Below are 24385 nucleotides of genomic sequence, written 5' to 3'. Positions count from 1 at the left end.
CTTCTGTTGGTAGTGAGTGGGGTCAATGGTTTCCTTGGACACTGGGGGCTGATTGGTGGGGTTGTTCTTTTTCATCTTGTAAGTTGCCTAGTGTGTGAGATGTGCAGCCATATAAATATAAATATGAATATCCTTTTTCCTTCTGTATTTTAGATTTTTATATTAGAGTTTAATGTATTTTTCCCTTTTGTGTTTTAGCTTTTTATATTAGATTTTAATGTATCTTCTATGCTTTTAACTGACTGTACCCCACCCACATTATCCTGGTATTTGGTCATAATAAAGATTTGTTTGTTTGTTTTTGTTTGTTTGCCTGTTATGTCCTGGGTAATGCAAAAAAGGTAATCAAATGACAAGTAGCCTGATGGAAGGAAAATTGAAAAGTGCATTGAGACTGTCAGACCTTTAGATCATAGGAGACAGCTGCTAGGTTGGATCCAAATAGACCAAGAAGAAAAACAAAAACAAAAACGACAACCAGGAGTTGTCTACAACAGACAGTTCAAGAACTGTAACAGCCACTATGTAGGACAGACAGGCAGAAGACTAGCAGAGCACATCCATAAACATCAACTGGCAGTCAGAAGACACAATAAAAACTCTTTAATCTCGCAACATATGGACAGACACAACCACACTTTCAACTGGGAAACTGTGAGCATCCTAGACCAAGCCAAATCCAAAAACGGCAGAGAATTCCTGGAAGCCTGGCACTCAGACAAAGCAGCCGTCAACAGGCACATAAACAACATTTACATACCATTCAAAAGAGACAATAGAAAAGCCAAAAGACCAAAATACCTCCTTGCCAGCAATCAACACCCAGATATGCAAAGATTAAAACTAGGGTTAACACCAGATGAACAATCAAACAGCACAATATACCCTAATCAAGGAACTATTAATGCAGTCAATCAACCAAGCAGCAAACAACAGCCCAATCAAGGAACTCCCTGAAGCCAATTCAGTGGCCTGCTAGAACCACTGAAATGGAGCAGAGCTTATAAAACACAGAAAAATAAAATTATTTTTGATAGCTTCAGTGAGCATGCCAGAGAAACACAGGTTATTGCTCTTACACATTCAGCCCTCCCAAGCATAAAGAATCACACACTCAGATATATTAGGTTAAGAAGTAAAAAGAAGCTTACTGACTTTATTCTTTGTTGGTTCTGTTACATCCATCTTGGTGGAAAAGATGAAGTTCCTTTGTTCTTCTTTCCTTTCTAAATACTTAGTTTTGCCCTAAACTCTCAGCCCTATAGCTGCCAAGAGGTGTGTGAAAGAAAGGGGCAGAATCCCTCATCAAGGCCCAAGCACAGGGCCCTGATGAACAGAGCAGCATCCACGCTGCCTCTCCCTGGGTGGAGAAGGGAAAAAAAAGGGAAAAACAGGAAGTGGGAGTGGCAACAAACAGCTTCCTCAGAATTGCCTTGTGGGACAACTTAATTCACATGCAAAATGAGGCATGCTGGATTTGCCAGAACCTCCAATGCTCCCAAGGAAAGAACAACACCCCTACCAACACAAGCTGGACAAATCAAGGTATATAAACAGAAAGCAAGGCCCACTCGCTTTTTGCACTGAAGATGTTGCCTAGTCTGGCAATGAAACGTCTGCAAGAAAACAACTCAGAGAGCACCAAGGACTCCACAAATATATTACAATCATGTGCAAACTCAGTGGGTTAGAGATCTAATATTACATATAATGCATTAATAGGCTGGATTGCTATTTTGCTTTTATTGTATAAACAGAATGTATGCTTTATCCTCAGTAGTTACTTAGCCTAGAAGAATAAAGGGTGGCATGTCCAGAAGATGAATATTGATATTGTTTGAGTCTTTGACCTATCTCTCCATGAAGTTAGCTTGCAAATGTGTTCTTTCTCCTTCTGAAAGAGTAGATGTGATATATTTTATAACTTCCTGTCTTATTTATTAACACATGTAATAGCTTTCATGTTATTAGAGTTCCTCTTATTGTACTATTTTAGTTATAAGAATTATTTAATATTTTAAGGAACTTTGTCAATTGCCTGAAAACTAACTTTGCTTATCATTTTTGTTAAAATAAAGAAATGTCTTAGAAACACTTTACTAAAACAGAACTTTGTTTATAGTATTGTGCCGAAGTATTACCAGCATATTGTGGCCTTGACTTTTGCAATAAAGAAAATTAATGCAAACCATCAGATTTTACCCAGTTTCACCTTGGGCTTCCACATCTATGACAGTTATTTCAGTGCAAAGTGGAGTTACCATGCTGTGATACAACTCCTATACTCACTGGAGAGCTTGCCATTGTGTCTTTCCTAGAGCTGAGAGAGAGGGACTGACCCAAAGTCCCTCAGCTAGCTTTGTGCCCAAGGGAGGACTAGAACGCATGGTCTCCTGTTCTCTAGCCCAGTGTCATAACCACTACACTAAACTGGCTCTCCTTCTTTAAAGGACCTTCTTTTGTTAAAGTGCTGGCCATGTAATGGCTTCTTTTGCCAGTTTTGTCATCACATCATCAGCTGCTCATTCTTATGTACTGTACATCCTTGATTTCATTGCTTTTCAATACATTTAATGGTATATCTTCTTGGCTACAGTTTGACAGTAACACTTGGAGTTCTCTATATTTGAGACCTTTGCTTGCATAGCTTTACTTTAGCCTATGGAAACAGTGGACATCACTAAGAGCTACATATTTATTTATTTGAATAATTCTCTTCTGTAGTAATATCAGCCACTCTGTGATGTATTTTTTTTTTTAATGTGAGGAAATATGTTTCCTCCTGTTAGTATCATTCTACTGTTATTCTTTCTTCTCCATATTTCAGGTTCATTACCAGGTTCATTCATAATTATCACAGTATTTCATTTTTAAAAATCAATCTTTATGATGGTCAGAGACCAGCATTAGAGGATGAGATACAGACATTATAAAGTATATCTTTATTCTACATTTAGTGGGTTTTTTTCATAAATCAATATCACTTAGGACATATCTTTTATCTCTATTTAGAAAGTACTAAATAGAAATTCTGCTTGGCATGTCTAAGGCAAGGCATTTTTCACACAAAAGAGAAAAAAGGAGGCCTTTCTCCTTTACAGAACTCCTGTTATTTCTAGCATTCTGCTTAATAGTCATCTATATCTATATATCTATATCTATATCTATATATCTATATCTATATCTATCTATATCTAACTCCCATTGCCAATATTTTTCTTGAGGAGGAATCTCAAAAGTACATGTGAATTTGTCTCAGAGTTAGGTTACATTTCCAGTTCAATATTTTTTTGTGAATTCAATCATAATTTTTGTAACCCATACAAGAACAACAAAAACCAAACAAAACTATGGATAGATTACAAATGAAAATAAACTTATATAAATGACAGAAAATCAACAATAAGAAATTAGTGTACCCCCAGATGGACACAATAAAAGTTGTCTGGGGTTAAAAGAAAATAACTTCTTCCATTTTTTTTTCTCAGTTAAAGAGGCATTTGATGAAATTCATATTTTCCTTCTATTTGCTTCATACTGATAGGATTTATTTATTTATTTAGCAAATTTATATGGCCACCCAACTCACAGTGGCTCTGGGCGGCTTACAAAATTAAAATCCACGTTATAAAAACCTGTCAATCCCCCCCCCCCCCAATGGCTATAACTCAATCAAATCAACCACTTGATTGGCTCCATCTCAGTCTGGGGTCCCCAGACCCACTGACAGAACCACATCTTCAGGGCCTTTGAGAAAAGCATCAAGGTGGGGGCCAATATAATCTCTGGGGGAATGATGTTCCACAGGGAGGGAGCCACCACACAGAAGGCCCTTTTTGGTGTCCCACTAGATGAACTTCCCTCATAGAAGGGACTTGTAACGTGCGCTGCCTCACTGCTTTTGTGGGCTGGGTAGATGTGATTGGGAAGAGGTGGTCCTTCAAATAACCAGTTTATAGTTATATAGTAGTTTCTTTTTCAGTTTTATAAATCTGTTGCTCTCTATTATATCCTCAGTTAAGTTAAAGAAGTTCTAGGATAGGACTAGAAATAACTTGCAAATAACATAAATATATATTGATTATTATTATGTACCAAGTGTCTATTCTGTCACAGATAATGGCACTTTGACAGCTATCTTGTTACTGGTGATCACTCCACATTCAAGACAATGTCAACATTTTGTACTGACTTTTAAAATCCTGCTCTTAACATAGCTATTAAGAGTTACACTAATCTGGCTTAGCCTTGTTAAATAGCATCACATGGCCAACTTTGATTGATCTTGCATAGCTAAGCAGTGTTCAATCTGGTTTTTTTGGGATGGAAATTTCAATATCCATAAATTGGGAAACTGAAAGCCAAAATGAAACAAAATACCTTGAAGAAGGCAGTGCAAAAACATTTCCACATTGTTGCCAAGTGATCTATGTTCACGAACACACAGGAGTCAGGTTCAGCTAGAAGGGGACTTTTCTTTTTATCGGTATTTGTTTGTTGCTCTAGTTACTCCTAAAATGGTTCTTATTCAGTGGTTTAGAGTCTTTAGTGCACTATGTTCATGTCCTATCTTTTTTAAAGATAACTAGCAAGTCTGGAAAGGGGCAGCATTCCATTAATACAATTAGCGTTCATCTATTTACCACACTCATTCAGAGAATTTTTTTTTAACCTTTGAAGTTTTTCACAGCTGAGAGTTTGACTATCTGCCCATTACAATTCACAGAATGTTAAGGCCTTCATCAGAGGGTCATCTATGTGACCACCTTTTATTTGAGTGAGGTAGAACCTTCCAAGAGATGGTATCTTTTTGATGTTATGCTCTCACCTGAGGTCAAAATGGTCATCCCTCTTTATAGATGTTGTCATTGAAATAGTTGACATTATTCATATTATTACTTTGTTTTATGGCATTATTATTTGGGATACAAATACAAAGTATGCTTGATGACTGGCATACAAATGCCTACAGTAAACAAGCATGTTAATATGACTTTTATCAAAGAACTATTTGTTCTGATACTGGAACCTCAGTATGAATTTTGCCTGCTTCTTTTTTGTCCTGAGTGTGGGGATTACAAAGTATTTCTCCCACTGCTAACTGTAGTGAGAAGATGGGATTTGGGAGAAGGGGAAATGTGACTACCTGTGTTAGAGGAGGATCTGCTAGGTGATGCATGGCTGTGGTTTTTCTGAAAGATGTTATAACATATATAATGTGCAGTCTGAGTGACTGTGTAATCCTTAACCCAGAACTGAGCATATGAAACACTTCCAATCTGCTCCTGAAAAATGGTTCTCTTCTGGAATTAGAAAACTTGCAGATTTTCAGACACTGGATTTTTCTCTCTCATTAATTCCTCATCCTCAACCCTTGAACTGTAAGGAGCTGTTTACACTCAGTGATGATAAGGGAAAACAATAGCCCAAGAGCAACCATTCTGCGCCCATAGCAAGTACTCAACATTCTTTGTATGCCTACCAGCCGAAAGCAATGTTAGGACCGCCAAGTAGGGGAAATAAATGGATTTTTGAAAAAGAGGAATTTGGAGACAAAATGCAGTTGCTTGAATTCCCTCCTTGGCTTTAGCTTAACCTCATATTGTCTATACCTCTGCTGTCTGCCTCACTGATCCCACTAGTAATATGGTATGAGGTATGATTAAAGCCATGAACATCTTAACTCTTCTCTGACACTAATCTTGCTCCTTCTAAAAAGTTCATTTCACCCCGGTTTTAGGTCACACATCTTGTTGCTACTTCAGATTGAAAATCATTACAATCTGGACTGTTTCTTGTTGTTTTTGTTTATTCATTTAGTTGCTTCCGACACTTCGTGACTTCATGGACCAGCCCACACCAGAGCTTCCTGTGAGTCGTCAACACCCCCTGCTCCCCCAGGGACGAGTCCGTCACCTCTAGAATATCATCCATCCATCTTGCCCTTGGTCGGCCCCTCTTCCTTTTGCCTTCCACTCTCCCCAGCATCAGCATCTTCTCTAGGGTGTCCTGTCTTCTCATTATGTGGCCAAAGTATTTCAGTTTTGCCTTTAATATCGTTCCCTCAAGTGAGCAGTCTGGCTTTATTTCCTGGAGGATGGACTGGTTTGATCTTCTGGCAGTCTAAGGCACTCTCAGAATTTTCCTCCAACACCACAGTTCAAAACCTTCTACGTTCCTTCTCTCAGCCTTCCTTATGGTCCAGCTCTTGCAGCCATATGTTACTACTGGGAATACCATTGCTTTACCTATGTGGACCTTTGTTGTCAGTGTGATATCTCTGCTCTTAACTATTTTATCGACATTTGTCATTGCTTTTCTCCCAAGGATTAAGTGTCTTCTGATTTCCTGACTGCAGTCAGCATCTGCAGTAATCTTTGCACCTAGAAATACAAAGTCTTTCACTGCTTCTACATTTTCTCCCTCTATTTGCCAGTTATCAATCAAGCTGGTTGCCATAATCTTGGTTTTTTTGAGGTTTAGCTGCAAGCCAGCTTTTGCATTTTCTTCTTTCACCTTCATCATAAGGCTCCTCAGTTCCTGTTCGCTTTCAGCCATCAAAGTGGTACCATCTGCATATCTGAGATTGTTAATGTTTCTTCCAGCGATTTTAACTCCAGCCTTGGATTCCTCAAGCCCATCTTGTCGCATGATGTGTTCTGTGTACAAGTTGAATAGGTAGGGTGAGAGTATACAGCCCTGCCATACTCCTTTCCCAATCTTAAACCAGTCCGTTGTTCCATGGTCTGTTCTTACTGTTGCTACTTGGTCGTTATACAGATTCTTCAGGAGGCAGACAAGATGACTTGGTATTTCCATACCACTAAGAACTTGCTACAATTTGTTATGGTGCACACAGTCAAAGGCTTTAGAATAGTCAATAAAACAGAAATAGATGTTTTTCTGAAACTCCCTGGCTTTTTCCATTATCCAGTGGATATTGGCAATTTGGTCCCTAGTTCCTCTGCCTTTTCTAAACCCAGCTTGTACATCTGGCAGTTCTCGCTCCATGAATTGCTGAAGTCTAACTTGCAGGATCTTGAGCATTACCTTACTGGCACGTGAAATGAGTGCCACTGTTCGATAGTTTGAACATTCTTTAGTGTTCCCCTTTTTTGGTATGGGGATATAAGTTGATTTTTTCCAATCTGATGGCCATTCTTGTGTTTTCCAAATTTGCTGGCATATAGCATGCATTACCTTGACAGCATCATCTTGCAAGATTTTGAACACTTCAGCTGGGATGCCGTCGTCTCCTGCTGCCTTGTTATTAGCAATGCTTCTTAAGGCCCATTCAACCTCACTCTTCAGGATGTCTGGCTCTAGCTCACTGACCACACCATCAAAGCTATCCCCAATATTGTTATCCTTCCTCTACAGGTCTTCTGTATATTCTTGCCACCCTTTCTTGATCTCTTCTTCTTCTGTTAGGTCCTTGCCATCTTTGTTTTTGATCATACCCATTTTGGCCTGGAATTTACCTCCGATGTTTCTAATTTTCTGGAAGAGGTCTCTTGTCCTTCCTATTCTATTGTCTTCTTCCACTTCCATGCATTGCTTGTTTAAAAATAACTCCTTATCTCTTCTGGCTAACCTCTGGAATTTTGCATTTAATTGGGCATATCTCCCCCTATCGCTGTTGCCTTTTGCTTTCCTTCTTTCTTGGGCTACTTCTAGTGTCTCAGCAGACAGCCATTTTGCCTGCTTGGTTTTCTCTTTCTTTGGGATGTATTTTGTTGCCGCCTCCTGAACAATGTTGCAAACTTCTGTCCAGAGTTCTTCCAGGACCCTATCTACTAAGTCCAGTCCCTTAAATCGATTCTTCACCTCCACTGCAGATTCCTTAGGAATATTAGTGAGCTCATATCTAGCTGATCTGTGGGTCTTCCCTAATCTCTTTAGTCTGATCCTAAATTGTGCAATATGAAGTTCATGATCTGAACTACACTCAGCTCCAGTCTTGCTTTTACCAACTCTATAGATGTCTGCCACCTTTGGCTGCAAAGGATGTAGTCAATCTGATTTCGGTGTTGTCCATCTGGGGAAGTCCATGTATAAAGCCGTCTCTTAGGTTGTTGGAAGAGAGTGTTTGTTATGCAGAGTGAGTTGTCTTGGCAAAATTCTATCAGCCTATGTCCTGCTTCATTTTGTTCTCCCAGGCCATGCTTACCTGTAATTCCAGGTGTCATTTGACTGCCCACCTTAGCATTCCAGTCTCCTGTGATGAAAATAACATCTCTTTGAGGCGTGTTGTCCAGTAGGTGCTGCAGATCCTCATAGAACTGCTCTACTTCAGCTTCTTCAGCATCTGTACAGGGGTGTATATTTGGATCACTGTGATGTTAGATGGCTTGCCCTGAATTCAAATTGAGATCATTCTATCGTTTTTTGGATTGTATCCAAGCACTGCTTTAGCCGCTTTACTATTAATTATGAAGGCTACTCCATTTCTTCTGTGGTCCTCTTGTCCACAGTAGTAGATCTGGTGGTCATTTGATGTGAAGTGGCCCATTCCAGTCCATTTCAGTTTGCTGTCGCCCACAATGTCTATCTTTAATCTTGACATCTCACCAATAACCACATCCAATTTGCCCTGGCTCATAGATCTTACATTCCAGGTTCCAATGGTGTGTTGATCCTTAGAACATCGGATTCGCCGTTCACCACCAGCACCGTCAGCCGCTAGCCGTCCTTTCGGCTTTGAGCTAGCTGCGTCATCATGTCTGGGGCTAGTTGAACTCATCGTCTGTTCCTCCCCAGTAGCATTTTGGCCATCTTCCGACCTGGGGGTCTCATCTTCCGATGGTATACTGACATAACTCTGGTTGTACTGATCCATTTAGTTTTCATGGCAAGAATACTGGGGTGGGTTGCCATTACCTTCCCCAGGGATCGCATTTAGTCTGACCTCTCTGTCATGACTTTCCCGTTTTGGGTGGCCCTTCACGGTTTAGCTCATGGCATCATTGAGGTGCTCAAGCTCCAGCACCACGACAAGGTAACGATCCTTTGCTGAAGGTTTCTTGTTGTAGAAGAAGTAAAAGCATGATGCTCCACTAAATATGTCCATAATATGTTGACGTTTTATATAAAGCATGATGCTCCACTAAATATGTTGACATTTTATATAAAATATTTTGCTTCTGTAAAGCAAAAGACCTGTTTTCATCTTCAGTTCCATGAGAATTCACAACATGACCTCCCTCTCCTGTAATTACAGCCTTGCTTTGACTACTGTATGTTCCTTCTTGAAATCCCTACAGATTTCTGGAGACAACATCAGCTTTAGAAAATCTATGATGATACTTATTCTTGGAAGAAAGGGGAGAAGTCAAGCTATGGGAATCACAGACAGTGTTTTCCAAAAGCAGGGCATTTGATCCTTTTCTTTAACATGTGTGGATTGCTAGCTCCACTGTTGCAAATACTGCTTGCCCAAAGAGTGAGTGTGACTCACACTAAGATCTGCAGGGACAAGGAGCCACATTCTCCACTTCATGAGTATCATCAATTGGGAGATGGCATTGTTGGTTTCATTACATCTCAGGCATACATAATTGATGATGCAATAATCTTTAATGTAGAACCTCCGCCAGCAATTTTGGATGAAATTATGTATGAAATTTGCATTCTACTTTTGTTTCCTAATTTCCATGACTTTCTTTAGCAGCTACAAACTTAACCTATGTCTTGGGAAATGCAAAATGCAAAATGCTAATCAATCAATCAATCAATCAAATAAATAAATAGACAGACTGGTGGATTAGAAATTGAATCTCTTTTTTCTTTATAGGGGATGGAATTTAGTGTGATAGGAAAAAGAGTTGAAGGTTTGAGTTTTGCACAATTCTTTGCAAAGCAAAGCAATTTAAAAGAAAGTAAGAATATTAGAATCAAGAATACCGAAAAATGAGTACAGATATAAGCTTGTATTTCCAAAATTCAGTCTGATTCTACCACCTTACATTGACTCTGCTTTCAAAGCTCAACTTATGTTTTGGGAATTACTGTGTTGAGACACTATCTTTTGAGATTTTTTTTTTTTCTGGTCTGAGAAGGACAATATCTTTTGTGGGATCTGGTTCCTGCAGTCATACAGCTGGGGGGAACAATAATTTTCTCTGATGATTAGGTACAATCTAAAAGCAAGAACACTCAAGATTGATTGATGTTGAAGTTAGGCTCATGGTAACATTGGCTATGGATTTTGAAGAGATTTAAGATGATCAGATGATCTTAAGTAAAGGAGACATGTGTGTTTATGCATTATGTATTGTATCATCTGAGCTCATAGGTTGAATCGAAAAGCAGTAGCACGTCCACATAAAAGACAGAGGAGCATATTGGTAAAAAAAAAAGCATCTATAAGCAGCACACCTTTAGGAACATTCTTGAAAATCAGTCTTACAAAAAGTATATTGAGAGACTCATGACTATTAAATCATAGCACTGAATTGCCAGATCACAGCCAAATATATTACAATCCTAGAAAACTCAAACTCAGTGAAATAAAGATCTAACATAGCTTGCATACCAGCTATTAGGTAGAATTATAATTTTCTTTTTTTGCATAAACATATTATATGCTTTATTCTTAATAATTACTTGGTGTATAAGAACAAAGGATAGCATATCCAGAAGGTAAGATATCACTTGAGGTTTTCCCTTTTTCCTTTTTTTCCATGAAGTTAGGCTGTGAAATGGCTATTTTTTCCTTTTTTTTTTTGAACTAGTTTGCTATGATTTGTAGCAATTTATAGCATTCTTATTATTAGGGTTTATCTTATTATACTTTCTTTAGTTTTAAGAAATATTTAATATTTTTAGGAGCTTCATCATCAGCCCTTAACTTTTGTTTATGCACTAGCTTGGAATAAGAAACACAGACATTTCTTAGAAATACTCTACTAAAATAGAACTTCCTTTATAGTATGCTCCCTAAGAATTACCAGCATATTCTGGCCCTGACATTTGCAGTAAAGGAAATTAATGAAAACCATCAGATTTTATCCAATTTTACCTTGGGCTTCCACATCTATGACAGTTATTTCAGTGCAAAGTGGAGTTACCATGCTGTCATACAACTACTATCCTCAGTGGAGAACTTTGTCCCCAATTTCAAATGTGGCACCCTGAATAATCTCATGGCAGTCATTGGAGGACTGGATCCAGATGTCTCCCTTTATATAGCCACTGTCTTGGAAATCTACAAAATTCCACAGGTAAAACATCCTTCTTTCTGTAAAGGTGTAAAACAAGTATTTATCTCCTTTCCTTTTCTCAAACTATATGCAGTTTTGCTAGTTTATTAAATTACACAGAACTTCAGAGTTATACAGAACATTTGTCTGAAAGTGAAATGAAGCTCAACAGCAAAGAACTCCACACTTTAAAGGATAGCGCTGCGTCCATCTCTGCAATACTGGACCTGAGACAGAGGCACATGCACATAGATATCCAAGGATGTCCTGGTTTAATCAGGGAGATTTATATGCAGCCAAACTTCCATTGTTGAAACAATTTGAAAATAGGAAGAAAAAAAAATAGTAATTGTATGCTCTACTGATTTTTGCAGCCTGTCTCACTGATTCCTTAACCACTCAACCATAGGGCTGCAGAATGTAGAAAAGGAAAAATAATAATAAAGAAGCTTGATTACTGTACATGTAGAATGTAGGCAAATATGATGTATTAAGGTAGAGGTATGTATTATTAAGTGTGTAGAGCAATGCTGATTGAACAGATAGATTAATGAGGCCTTTTCCAAGAAGAACACTATAATTCCACTGTATGCTTCTTGCCAATGTCCATTCATTCCCAAACTCCTTTCCTGTTAAGTTTTTCCCTCTCTCCATCCTCCAGTGCTGCAATATGTGGTCACAAGGTGCAGGAAAAAAAAATCTCCATCCATACTACCACCAAGACCATTATATTTAAAGATCAAGCTAGAAATGGTAGCTCCATCCATGAGTGATTACATGTAGAATGTAGACAGATATGATGCATTAAGGTAGAGTTGTGTATTACCAAGTGTGTAGAGCAATCCTGATTGAACAGATAGATTAATGAGATCTCTCCCTAAGAAGAATGGTTTAATTCCAGTTATGCCTCCTGCCAAAGTTCATTCATTCAAAACTCCTTTCCTGTTAAGCCTCTTCCCCGCTCCACTGTCCAGGGCTGCAATAAGTGATGGCAAGCTGCAGGAAAAAGAATTCCCCAACCATCCTTACTATATACAATGTGTGGTTGAGTGTGTGTTTATATGTATGTGTGTGTACACACACACACACACACACACACACAACATATTTAAAGATGCAGATACAAATGGTAGCTACATTCAGGAGTCCAGAGGGTTTCCTCAACTTTGGAAACAGTACTTGTTTCATTGTTGGTAATTTCTAAGGATTTCTTTCTTTTTCTTTCTTTCTTTCTTTCTTTCTTTCTTTCTTTCTTTCTTTCTTTCTTTCTTTCTTTCATTCATTCATCCATTTCACTGATTTCCAATTTGTAAGGATTTAAGAATAGGAAGAAAGTGGATTATCAGGTTGAGTTAGAGAAAAAAAAATGAACAGGCCTCTCTGATTTCTTTTATCACCTTCACTTGCACACCTTCAACTATGATAGTATTCTTCAAATTATTGTTGGTTACAGTATGTACAAATTAAATACTTTAAATTGCAACATGCATGTCATTATCACTGGACTCTTCTCCTTTCCCTGTCTGTTTAGCTCATATATGGCTCTCCTCCAGTGATGGAGGATAAAACCCCAGGTCTGCCTTTCTATCAGATGGTGCCTCGAGAATCCATCCAATATGCAGGGATTCTCTCTTTGCTTCTGCATTTCAGATGGTTGTGGATTGGCATCATTGCTATGGATAATGATAACGGAGAAAGATTTCTACAAAGAGTTGTTCCCTTGTTTTCCCAGAGTGGTGTCTGTGTTGCCTTTATAGAAAAAGTTTCTAGACCATCTTTTGATATTGATGGAATAGGATATATATATAAGGGGGCAAAACTACGTGACACAGTCATGCTCAGTGAAGCCAATGTATCAGTGGCCAATGGAGATTCTTATTCCATGGCTTTTTTTAGATGGTTTCCATATCTATCAGTACTAGAACATCCAAAAGGTAAGGTGTGGATACTAACAGCCCAAGTGGAACTCACTTCATTTCTTTTTCAAAGGGACTGGGATGTAGAATTTTTCAGTGGAGCTTTGTCCTTTGTAATACACTCCAGTGATCTACCAGATTTTGAGCTATTTCTTAAAAATCAAAACCCATCTGTCCATAACAGAGATGGTTTTATCATGGACTTCTGGCAACAGGCCTTTGGCTGTGTGTTCCCAAATCCAAGCCTGGGCAAACTGGAAGGAGAGATTTGCACAGGGGAAGAGGACCTGGAGAGCCTTCCGGCAACTTTCTTTGAAGTGCAGATGACCGGTCATAGCTACAATGTCTACAATGCTGTTTATGCAGTGGCCCATGCTTTAAATGACATGTTTTCAGCTACAGGACTCAAACATAAGGGAAAAGGAACTGCTAATGAAGTGGAAGTTAAGGATCACCGCTTGTGGCAGGTAATTTTTGAAATAACTTTAGTTAGAATAACCCCATGACTACAGGTTTAACATAAAACTTCAGCAAATGTAGTAAATGCCCCTGGCAAATTCTCAGCATCCTTCCTTGTTTATTTTCTTCCCCCAACTAGAAAGATTCTCCATTCTGACCACGGAGAGTTAATGAGGACATCCTTTGCTTTGAGTCAGGGTTCCTCTTCTTTCCTCATTCAACCAGCTTGAGAGAGTTTTCTTACTGCAATATTATTTTGGACCTGAACCAGGCTAATGGTAGATGAGGTGGCTTCTTCTACTGCATGTCCCAGGACTCATTTCCCTTTGTGCTGAAGAGTAGAAAGCGGTATACACTCTGAGGGGCAATTCATATTTCCAATGTTATTGGTACTGTATAAAAACATACACATTTGTTTTCCCAAACCAATGTTGAGTTGTATAGTTTGTCCTTGTGCTCAATATTAAAACCCTTCTGATGCTGTGAAGCTCAAAAACAAAAACAAGCTGGTGATAAAGTCAAGAGCTAGAAAGGAAATGAGTTTATTTTAAAAGTACAAGATGAACATGATTTAATTTGGCATTAATATTTAATAGAAATCTCCACTAGAATTTTAAAAAGCATATTCAAGGGTAGATTGATTTTGGCCTTCAGTCTGATAGTTACAGTATATGTGAATTTCTGAAAAAAAATCAAATTTAGGAGTGCCATCCAATAGAGGTATTTTGTCAAGTTGTTACACATAATTGTATCTTTTCATTCTTCTTGACCTAATATTTTTCTTTATTTTTGCCTCTTCCCTTTCTCTCCAGAATCATCAATTTCTCAGAGCCATCTTGTTCAACAACAGTGCAGGAGAAACTATTTTTTTTAACCAGGATGGAGAGTTGGTAGCTGGGTTTGATGTGATCAACTGGATTGTTTCCTCCAACCAGTCCTTTCAACGGGTGAAAGTTGGGAGGGTGGACCCCCAGGCCCCTCCAGGCAAAGTTTTCACAATCAGTGAGGATGCTATAACATGGCACAGTTGGTTTAACCAGGTGGAAGCTTTTCTAGTTTGGAAAGAGAAACATCTCAGAACTAATTGCATGTAAAATGAAAGTCAGAGATTGCCTTAGGTTACCAAGTAGCTCAGAAGGTGATATATAACAAATGAAGCTCAAGCAGCTTCTCTACTTTTTTGTCTGCTACTGATTGAATTGAAATCATTTCAGGAAGCTAGAACAAATAGACATTTTATTCCATTAGATTTATATCACTTTGAATATTTTAATATTGGTTTTAAATATTTTTACCCTTATTTTTATATTTATTTATTAAGATATATTGTATGTATATTGTATGGTTGTCATTTTAATCAATCATTTTATTGTATACTGCCCAGAGTCCCAGATGGGAGGAGATGGGTGGGGACCAATTAAATAAATAAATAAAATTAAATTAAAAAGTAATTTTTTTTCTCAATTTGGTTGCATGGAGAAATTTAGTACATATATTAAAGAAAAAAAAATTGAGCAGACTTAGTCCTGTGTAATGTGCTGAAGATGATAATAACTTATATTCTTTTAAATTATATAAATCTTACTCTATGTTTCTTTAAGAAGAAATGCAACTAATGAAAGAACATGCCTTTCTACATCATCACTTCTCTTCTACAGTTCTTACTACTATTACTGCTCATTAGATCTGATAAAAATATTTAAAATGAAGCTGAAATATTAATCATGAATTAATATTTATAATTCGCATAGCATTGGAGCCATATTCTGATAGGAATATATGAAAAGAATATATATTTGCCTTTCCCCCTGCCCATTCCATTTAGGGAAAGCTGGGAAATACAAGGAAGATTTCCTTCAATCACTGATCGCAATATTGGAAAAGATATGTCATGAGGAATTTCCTGGATGAAAAAAATTGCAGGTCTAATTATTCTCACAAATATTCTTCATTTTGGTGGATTAGGCACAACCTGTCTCTCTGTGCAGTGAGAGTTGCATGCCAGGTTCCAGGAAGAAAATGAGGGAAGGGCAGCCATTTTGTTGCTATGATTGCATCCCATGTCCTCAAGGGAAGATTTCAAGTAAGAAGGGTAAGCGTCTTACTGCATCATTTTATTATTCACCTAGATTCAATGTAGAATGGGATTTTTCTGGTTTGGGTAGGATTCTTTGGGCATAATGTCTTCTTGCTTCTATGGACTGAGATGTTCATGGCTGAGGAATCAAGGGACACCTATGATGATATTGCTTTGTGATCACAGCTGATTACCACATCTTGATGTTGAAAGTTTAACCAACCAACCTTATCACACCATTCTTTCCAGCTAAGGCAGGTTTGGCAAATGGTTGTTGTATCTTGTCCAGAAAAGCAATGCAGAACATAAGATCCTCTTGGATCTTATACCCAAGTCTCAGGAGACTTCTAAATTTTGTTATCATATTGGAAGTTGTAATACAAGAGGAAAGCGAAAGTATTTGTGTGTGTATGTATGTATGCATGTATGTATGTATTTATCAAATTTATACACTGCCCATCTCATTATGGATTTAACTCTGCGGGGCTTACAATACATTATTGTAGTACAATCATATTACTTAGATTTATTTTTAATAAACAGGTAAGGGATTATTTCTGAGGAATATACAAACTCTCAATCTCATTCTATATATGTTTTCTTAAAATAAATTTCACCCAATTCAATAATACCAATCCAAGTGGTGGATAGGATTTTCCCACTATTTTTCTTTAGTTAAATTGAGATAGATAGATAGATAGATAGGTAGGTAGATAGATGATAGATAGATAGATAGATAGATAGATAGATAGATAGATAGATAGATAGATAGATATTTCTGAGGACTATTTATCAAATGGCCCACCCTGGCACTCCAGAGACACTGAAAGGTACATGGCCAGCTCTAAACTGATCTTGATTTATACATGCAATCTTCATATCCTAGGGGGCAAAGAGAGTTGCTTTATATATCCCTTTATCTTCCTTGCTGGGAATACAAACAGTGTCTTGGATTACATACTGTATGTATCACAAGAGACAAAACTGACTTATTCTCAGGCATTCAAATTTATGTGAGGGAGGACAGTGACCATCAACTGATTGCAGTTAACTTTTATGGCAGTTGAGATTTAAGACTACCCATAACACACAACAAGAAGCTACTCACTATCCTAGAAGTGAGGCAAGCTAGCAGGCTTAAATGGTCCAAGGTAGACACCAAGGCAATTGCCAACTTTATGAACTCTGAGAAGGTCCAGTCCTGGGTGAAAATAGTTGTTATATCTACTCAAGACCCAAATGGAACATTTACCGGGTATGCCAATTTGTGTTACACATTAAGAAACTTTTTAATAGAAAAATTGTCAGCTAGGAACCAACAGCCAACAAGATCTAATTGGTTTGACCTTGATTGCTCTCACTCAAGGAAGACCCTAAAAGCAGCTATGCATTTGGTCCAAAGAAACCCCACACCAAACAATCATACCAAGATATTAAAGCATAGATTCAATTACAAGAAACTAATAGCTACCAAGAAGGTTCAACAAAAAGCTACAGTTTGGTCGGAGCCAGAAAAGTCAGCAAAAAGGTCCAACTCAGTCATATTTTGGAACATTATATATTGGAATATATCTCAGTCATGTTTTGGAACATTAGTTCCTGGCATGCTGAAGGAGTATAAGCTTTTACTCACTATCCCTATCCCAGCTACAGTTTGGGAGGGTTTTTATACCAACTTATTTGACAGCACTAAGCAGGAACATCCAGAAATGATGACTACTGCGTTTTTGACCCTTGATAATTGCCCTCCTTGGCCACCAGTGTCAGTGGCAGAAATTAAACACATTATTCAGTCACTGATAGTGAGAGAGAATATGAGATAAAATAACACAAGTTTTGGGAAAGTGCCAACATGATCCCCTTCATCCAGGTCATTGCATCTGAAAATCAGATTGGATAAGCCCATTCTGTTCCACTGATTTGTTGAACATTGTAGTTTCATTATTGGATTTATTTCAGACCTTAATGGTCTGAGAATGTTATTGTTGTTATTATTATATCATCATCATCATCATCACCATCACCATCACCATCATCATTATCATCATCATCATCATCATCTGTTATATTGTTATTTTGTAATTTTTTGTAGCTCTTAAAAAATTATGCAATTGTTCTGAACTGCCAAAGCTTTATTATACTGATGAAGTATTGCGAAGTTTTGCATTGCCCTAATAAAATGAAATACAGTTCCAATTAATCAGAATTACATGTCATTTGAACTAAATTAATTTAAAAAAAAACATTATATACCCCACATATGTATACATGACAAAAGAATAGAAGCAAAAACTAGAAAGAAAATAAAAAGGATGTCCATCTCTGTTTTTGTCTTTATACCTATCCCATTTACACACACACACACACAGAAACACATTTTTATTGCCTTTCTAGTCTGGAGATATACATACAGGTAGTCCTCATTTAACAATGGTAATTGGGACTGGAATTTCCATTGCTAAGCAATGTGGTTGTAAAGCATGACATCATGTGACCATGCTACTTAGTGTTGGAAAATCCAGCACTTCAGTTGCCATTGTTAAATGAGTCACCATTGGTAATTAAGTGAGGACATTACATGGTCACCATTTAAAACCTCCTTCTGGCTTCCCTATTGACTTTGTAGGAACCCTGCAGTGAAGGTCGCAAATGGTGATCATGTGGCCATGGGGATGCTGCAGCCAATGTAAGTATGAGAATCAGTCATAACTACCACTTGTTCAGCACTATCATAATTTGAACAGTCATTGAACAAAGGTCATTAAGCTAGGACCACCTACTCTGTGTGTGTGTGCGTGTGTGTGTGTGTGTGTACACACACACACACACACATATACACACACTACATATGTGTGTGTGTGTGTATAGTGAATACATATGTGTATACATTACATATATATAATCTTGTTGAATCAAGGAATATTTTTCAGAATCATGGCCATTCCCTAAGTAAGTGTAGACACATTAAGCAATCTGCATTCACTCTGGCATGTTTACAAGTTTTATATCAGAAAGTGAATAAACATTTTTCCCCAGATATGAATGACTGTGATAATTGTGCAACTGAAAACTATCCCAGCAAGACACAAGATTTCTGCATTCCCAAAACTGCAACCTTCCTGTCTTTTGAAGAACCTTTGGGACTTTGTTTAGGATTATCTGCTGTTTCCATTGCTTTGATTACAGCCTCCATACTTGGAATCTTTCTGAAGCACCACAACACTCCCATTGTCATAGCCAACAACCGGGACCTTACCTACACTCTCCTCATCTCTCTCCTGCTCTGTTTTCTATCTTCTTTGCTTTTTATTGGCCGTCCTGGGAAGATCTTGTGTTTCCTCTGCCAAACTGCCTTTAGTATAATCTTCACAGTGGCTGTTTCTTGTGTGCTGGCAAAAACCATCATAGTTGTTCTGGCTTTCTTGGCCACGAAGCCAGGATCTATGTTCAATAAATGTGTGGGAAAAAGACTCGCCAATTCCATTGTTCTTTCCTGTTCTCTTACTCAATCAGGCATATGCATCATATGGCTGTCAACCTCTCCCCCCTTCCCAGATGTTGATATGCACTCAGTGGAAGATCAGATTGTTCTGGAATGTAATCAAGGTTCTGTGACCATGTTTTATTGTGTGCTGAGCTATCTGGGCTTTTTGGCCATGGTGAGTTTCACTGTGGCCTTTTTTGCCAGGAAGTTACCAGATGCTTTTAATGAAGCCAAGTTTATCACATTCAGTATGTTGGTTTTCTGCAGTGCTTGGTTATCCTTTGTTCCAACCTACCTGAGCACCAAAGGAAAATATACGGTTGCTGTGGAGATTTTCTCCATCTTAGCCTCCAGTGCTGGACTGCTAGGGTGCATTTTTGTCCCCAAGTGTTTCATTATTTTGTGGAGGCCTGAGCTGAACCACAGGGATCAGCTGATAAAAAGAAAGAAATGAATAAATTATAAGTCTGTGTTTTGGAAATCACCTGCAATCTGATTGTGTCTTTTACTTCCCTTTTTTCCTATCTATAATTTCTGCCTCCCTTCCTTTTCATCTAAATATTATGCATGGCTAAATGGAAAAAAAAAAAACTTTTAAATCATAATTACATTTTATTTTTGTAAGGAATTATCTATAAAGGTCCAACTGAGCTCCAAAGAGGAGTTGAACATGCACCTTAGCCTAGAAACCTTTAAGCACTGAAATTACAAATTGGGCTCTTTTGAAGAAATGGAAAAGTTGTAGAGCTAAGGCTATGTTTGTGCAATTAGAATACTATAGTCATCATTGGCTTTATAGTTACAAGAGGTGTAGAAAACAACAGCTAAGCACTTGAATATCTTAACTTGTTCTATCAGGTGCTTTTTAGTCACTACAGCTGTAACTTTAGACTTTCAGCAAACGCCATGACCTTGGTTTTGGAGTATTTGATCTTGAGCATTTCTTCTTAATAGTAACTCAGGAAACGTATGATGTGACTGCTTCAGATGAATCCACACTTGTGCCAGCAGTAAAGCATCATCTGTAAAATTGAGAATGGATATGTGTCTATATTCCAATGCTGAAAGATAGAATCCAGATAGCTGGATTGTTCAATCTGGCTATAAGAGGATTGATAAATAGACTGAAAAGAAGGGTTGCCAAAAATGCACCCTTGTGCAACCACTCTTGATTGTGCCTTAGTTGAGCTCAGAGTGTAACCTGGCTAAGGAATCAGGCTAGAAACCAGAACTTCTAGTCCCACCTTAGGCATAAAGCCAGTTGGATAAATTTGGGCAGTCACTTTCTCTCAGCCCTAGGAAGGAGGCAGTGGCAAACCATTTCTGAAAAACCTTGCCAAGAAAACTTCACGGACTTGTCCAGGCAGTCTCTGAGAATTGGACACGGTTGAATGGATTAAAAAAAAATGGGGGGATTTAAATGATACATAGAGTATTACATAGAGTAGCTCTATCTCCATTCAATGGTCTTCTGATGCTCCTGGGAGCTCCTTTTCTGAAATCCAGCCAGTGCAGGTTTTGTAGCATATCTTTTTAACTATGGATTTTTCCCCTTTTCTACATTCATTCCCTAGCCTGACTAAAAGGACTTGTTCTCCAATTGTGTTGGGAGGAAGTTAACTTTTGGACAATTTGTATCTTTAACGTGGTATCTTTAACATGGTTAGCTGTGTAATTCAGTCATTAGTGAAGGGTAAACAGGTTCAGTTCTCACATTCCACTGCAAAGCCATGGTGTAGTTCAGCCTCACAGTGTCCTTATTTGAGGTTATATATAAAACCACATTCTAGCCTCCTTCACTTGGATGTATTGCCAAAACAAGACAACATGGTGTGCTCTCCAGCTCCTATTAGCTTTCCTCACTAGGTGAGTTTCAGTCAAAGCTCTTCTGCAATCTTGGTTATATGTTTGGTGAGTCTGCTTCATCCATGTTCATCCATTCTCAGCTTATCTCAAAGTATCTCCCAATGCCAATATCAAGATAGATGAGAGAATTTAGGTGAAATGGGGAAGCAAGAAAATTGAGCAATGACACTTAGTGGGCTTTGTAATGATTGGTAAGATCCATGTATATGGATCAGGAGAAATAGTGAAATAAGTTCAGGATTCACTATGAGAAACATTGGGTAGTTTCCCCATCTCTTCAGAAATATTTGACCAAACACAGGGATTGATTGGACATCACCACTGAAGAGGAAAGTCACTTTTTTGCATCCCACACTTCAGTCTAGGAGAATGGTGATTTATATTATGTAATACTGCTTTTGGGCTTTGTTTTGTTTTGTTGTGTTGTGTTTTCTGCTCATTTTTTTATTATTTCTTAAAGTTGGGCCTATATTCAATTAATTAAACAAAACAAAAAAGTAAAACAGTACAGAAAAAAAAAGAAAAACAACAAACATCTATATCTATAGTTAATAATTTATACAATATTTCCAATAAAAGATTTTCATTATCATAAAAACCTACTCTGTTTCTTTATGTAACTCATTGATAAGTTATAATGAATGTCTGTTACACTAATGCTGGCCATTCCTTCTTAAAATATAATTTAAAATTAGATTTAGCTCACGTAGCTCTTTCCTATTTCGGGCTATAAATAATTCCAATCTTGATTTTTTTCTTTTTGTAAAACTAGCAAAAATATTATACTCCACTAAACATGTTGATTCTGAAAACATAAAACATGTTTTCAACTTCACTTCCATGAGAATTCCCAACATTATTTTCTTCTCCTATGATTGCAGGCTTGGTTTGACTATGTTCCTTCTTTAAATCCCTACAGATTTCTAGAGACTATGTCAACTTTAGAAAATACATGGTGACATTTATTCATGGAACTCCCATGACATTTATACATAGAAGTCAAGTATGGTAATCACAGAGAGTGCTTTCCAGGAAAATAAGGACATATGATTCTTTTCGTTAATATGAATGGATTGCTAGCTCCACTGCTGCAAATACTGCTTGCTCAAATAGTGTGCACGATTCACACTAAGATTTTCAGAGACAAGAAGCCACATGCCCCACTTCATGAGGACCATCAAATGGGAGATTTTATTGTTGGTTTCATTACATCTCAGGCCTTCCAAGTTGATGATTCACCAACTTTTACTGTGGAACCTCCAGTAACACTCTTGGATGAAATCCTGTAAGAAATTAACATTTTCCATTTTTTTCCTATTTCCTGAGGATTTCTCCTAGCAGTTTCAGCCTTAATTTATGGCTTAGCCTGGGAAAGAACAAGAAAGTTCAAAAGTCAGGCCAGATGTTTAAACCATGATTACTGCAGTTCATCTGATACCAAAACCAGTATTGCCTCTCCTTTCAATCTACATCTTCATGTTGGTAATTACTTTCTTCTGTAGACAAGATCAGAATCTACTTCCCTTTGCCTTTGGTGGCTTGCTTCCCTTTAATCACTAAAATGAGGGAGAACCACAACTTTCCTTGCCCCTGGTTAGAATGAGACATTGGCTTTTTATTTTAGTCCCCATCTTCAACTTGGAATGGGGTGGGCCTGCAGACTCCCTGTCTCCCTTTCTATACCAAGCCGTGGCATTTGAAGAATTGTAAACCCATCTTAATCCAGTCTGAATCCAGAAATCCATCAACATTCATTCATTCATTCATTCATTCATTCATTCATTCATTCATTCATTCATTCATTCATGATTCAAATTTTATTAATCACTGTAAACCGAGCTCTGAAAATTATTGTTGCTTGAAGAGCAATGGAATGGCAGAAACCAAGTACACGGCATTATTGAGCAGCACACTTGCAGCAACCTTCTTGAAAGTCAGCCCTTTAAAGAGCACTATAATGTTCAGTGCCACAAAGCATTGGAGACAGAAGCCTGTTCTAATCCAAATAGACTGCACTCATGCACATCCTTACCTGATAATTAGATTCACTGAACTTAGTGGACTGTAGGCCTAACTTATTCTACTGCATTGCAGAAATGTCATTTTCATCCCTCAAAGTTTATATGCTTTATCCTCAATCATTATTTTGCCTTATTTTTAGAATAAGGGATAGTATATACAAAAGATGAACACTGATCATGTTTATTCTTTTATTTTTTCTCTCCATGAAGTTAGGATATGTATTAACCTACTCGTCTTCATCCTCTTATATGCAGAAATACTGAAAGTTATGTATTTGTTCCTCTCCTAAAGATTAATTGCACAATATAACATACATGTTGTCAATCTTTTTTGGGGGGAGTGGGGGGAATACTCTTTTTTTAAGCTTTAAAAAACATTCATTAGCTGCCCAAAGTAGTCTTGCTATAAGATATATTAGGAAAAACAAAGAAACAAAGAAATAATAATAATTAGAAATAACCCACTAATATGGAACACAATATCCTTTATAGTGCACTGCCTAAGAATTACCAGCACATCATGGCCTTGAAATTCGCAGTTAAGGAAATTAATGAAAAGCATCAGATTTCACCCAATTTCACCTTGGGCTTTCAGATCTATGACAGTTATTTCACTGCAAAATGGAGTTATCATGCCGTGATACAGCTCACTTCCTCATTGAAGAACTTTATCCCCAATTTTAAATGTGACCCTAAGAATAACCTGATAGCAGTCATTGGGGGACTGGACTCACATGTTTCCCTTTATCTGGCAACTGTCTTGGATATTTACAAAATCCCACAGGTGAGAGTCTTTTTTATCCCAGTAAATGTGATGAGAGGATGCTTCTTAAGCTTCCTTTATGAGCTATATGGCTTTTTTCTTATGAACTATATGCTTCCCTCCCTCCCTCCCTCTTTCTTTTCTTTTCTTTCATATAGGCTTCAAAGTTAAGGCCAAGATAGAACCAATTTACCACATTATCTTTATGCAGATAACCATTTGCTGATATGCTGTATTGGGATCAAATATGCATTTCAGGGTATACTATATCATTCTGAATGAATAGGGTAAAAGTTTAGGCTTCTGATCTGTTCCCTAATAAGAGCCAAATTGAAGAATAATTTCTGGAGTCACAATTATCCCCACTGCCACTATTTCTTCACTCCAAATGATGTTTTCCCTTCATATGTTCTGACTAATCCTATAATGAACAATTGCAACAAAGAACAGAACACATTGGATAAGTCCACTAAGCCCACACATCTTGCTCATTAATCAATGGGGATAGAATTCTTAAAACCTATTTGCATAGAAGATAGAGCCAAAAAGCTCCCTTACTTCCCTCTGACTGACTCAAAGTTCACACTGACACAGAAAA

At 37.6% G+C, this 24385-nt stretch overlaps 1 protein-coding gene across 1 annotated transcript; it reads left to right on the top strand.

Annotated features, from left to right (window-relative positions):
* The first annotated feature begins 10931 nt into the window (after window positions 1-10931).
* LOC134496739 (vomeronasal type-2 receptor 26-like) lies at window positions 10932-19591 on the top strand. The gene is made up of 5 exons (XM_063302448.1): window positions 10932-11222; window positions 12733-13584; window positions 14389-14616; window positions 15542-15668; window positions 18690-19591. Exons 1-5 carry the CDS (start codon window positions 10932-10934, stop codon window positions 19589-19591), a joined length of 2400 nt encoding a protein of 799 aa, XP_063158518.1.
* Window positions 19592-24385: the final 4794 nt, after the last annotated feature.

This window comes from Candoia aspera, chromosome 4, assembly GCF_035149785.1.
Source record: "Candoia aspera isolate rCanAsp1 chromosome 4, rCanAsp1.hap2, whole genome shotgun sequence".
Lineage (NCBI taxonomy): Eukaryota > Metazoa > Chordata > Lepidosauria > Squamata > Boidae > Candoia > Candoia aspera.
The sequence above is the reverse complement of the archived record's forward strand: the minus strand, read 5'-3'. Positions and strand labels throughout refer to the sequence as shown.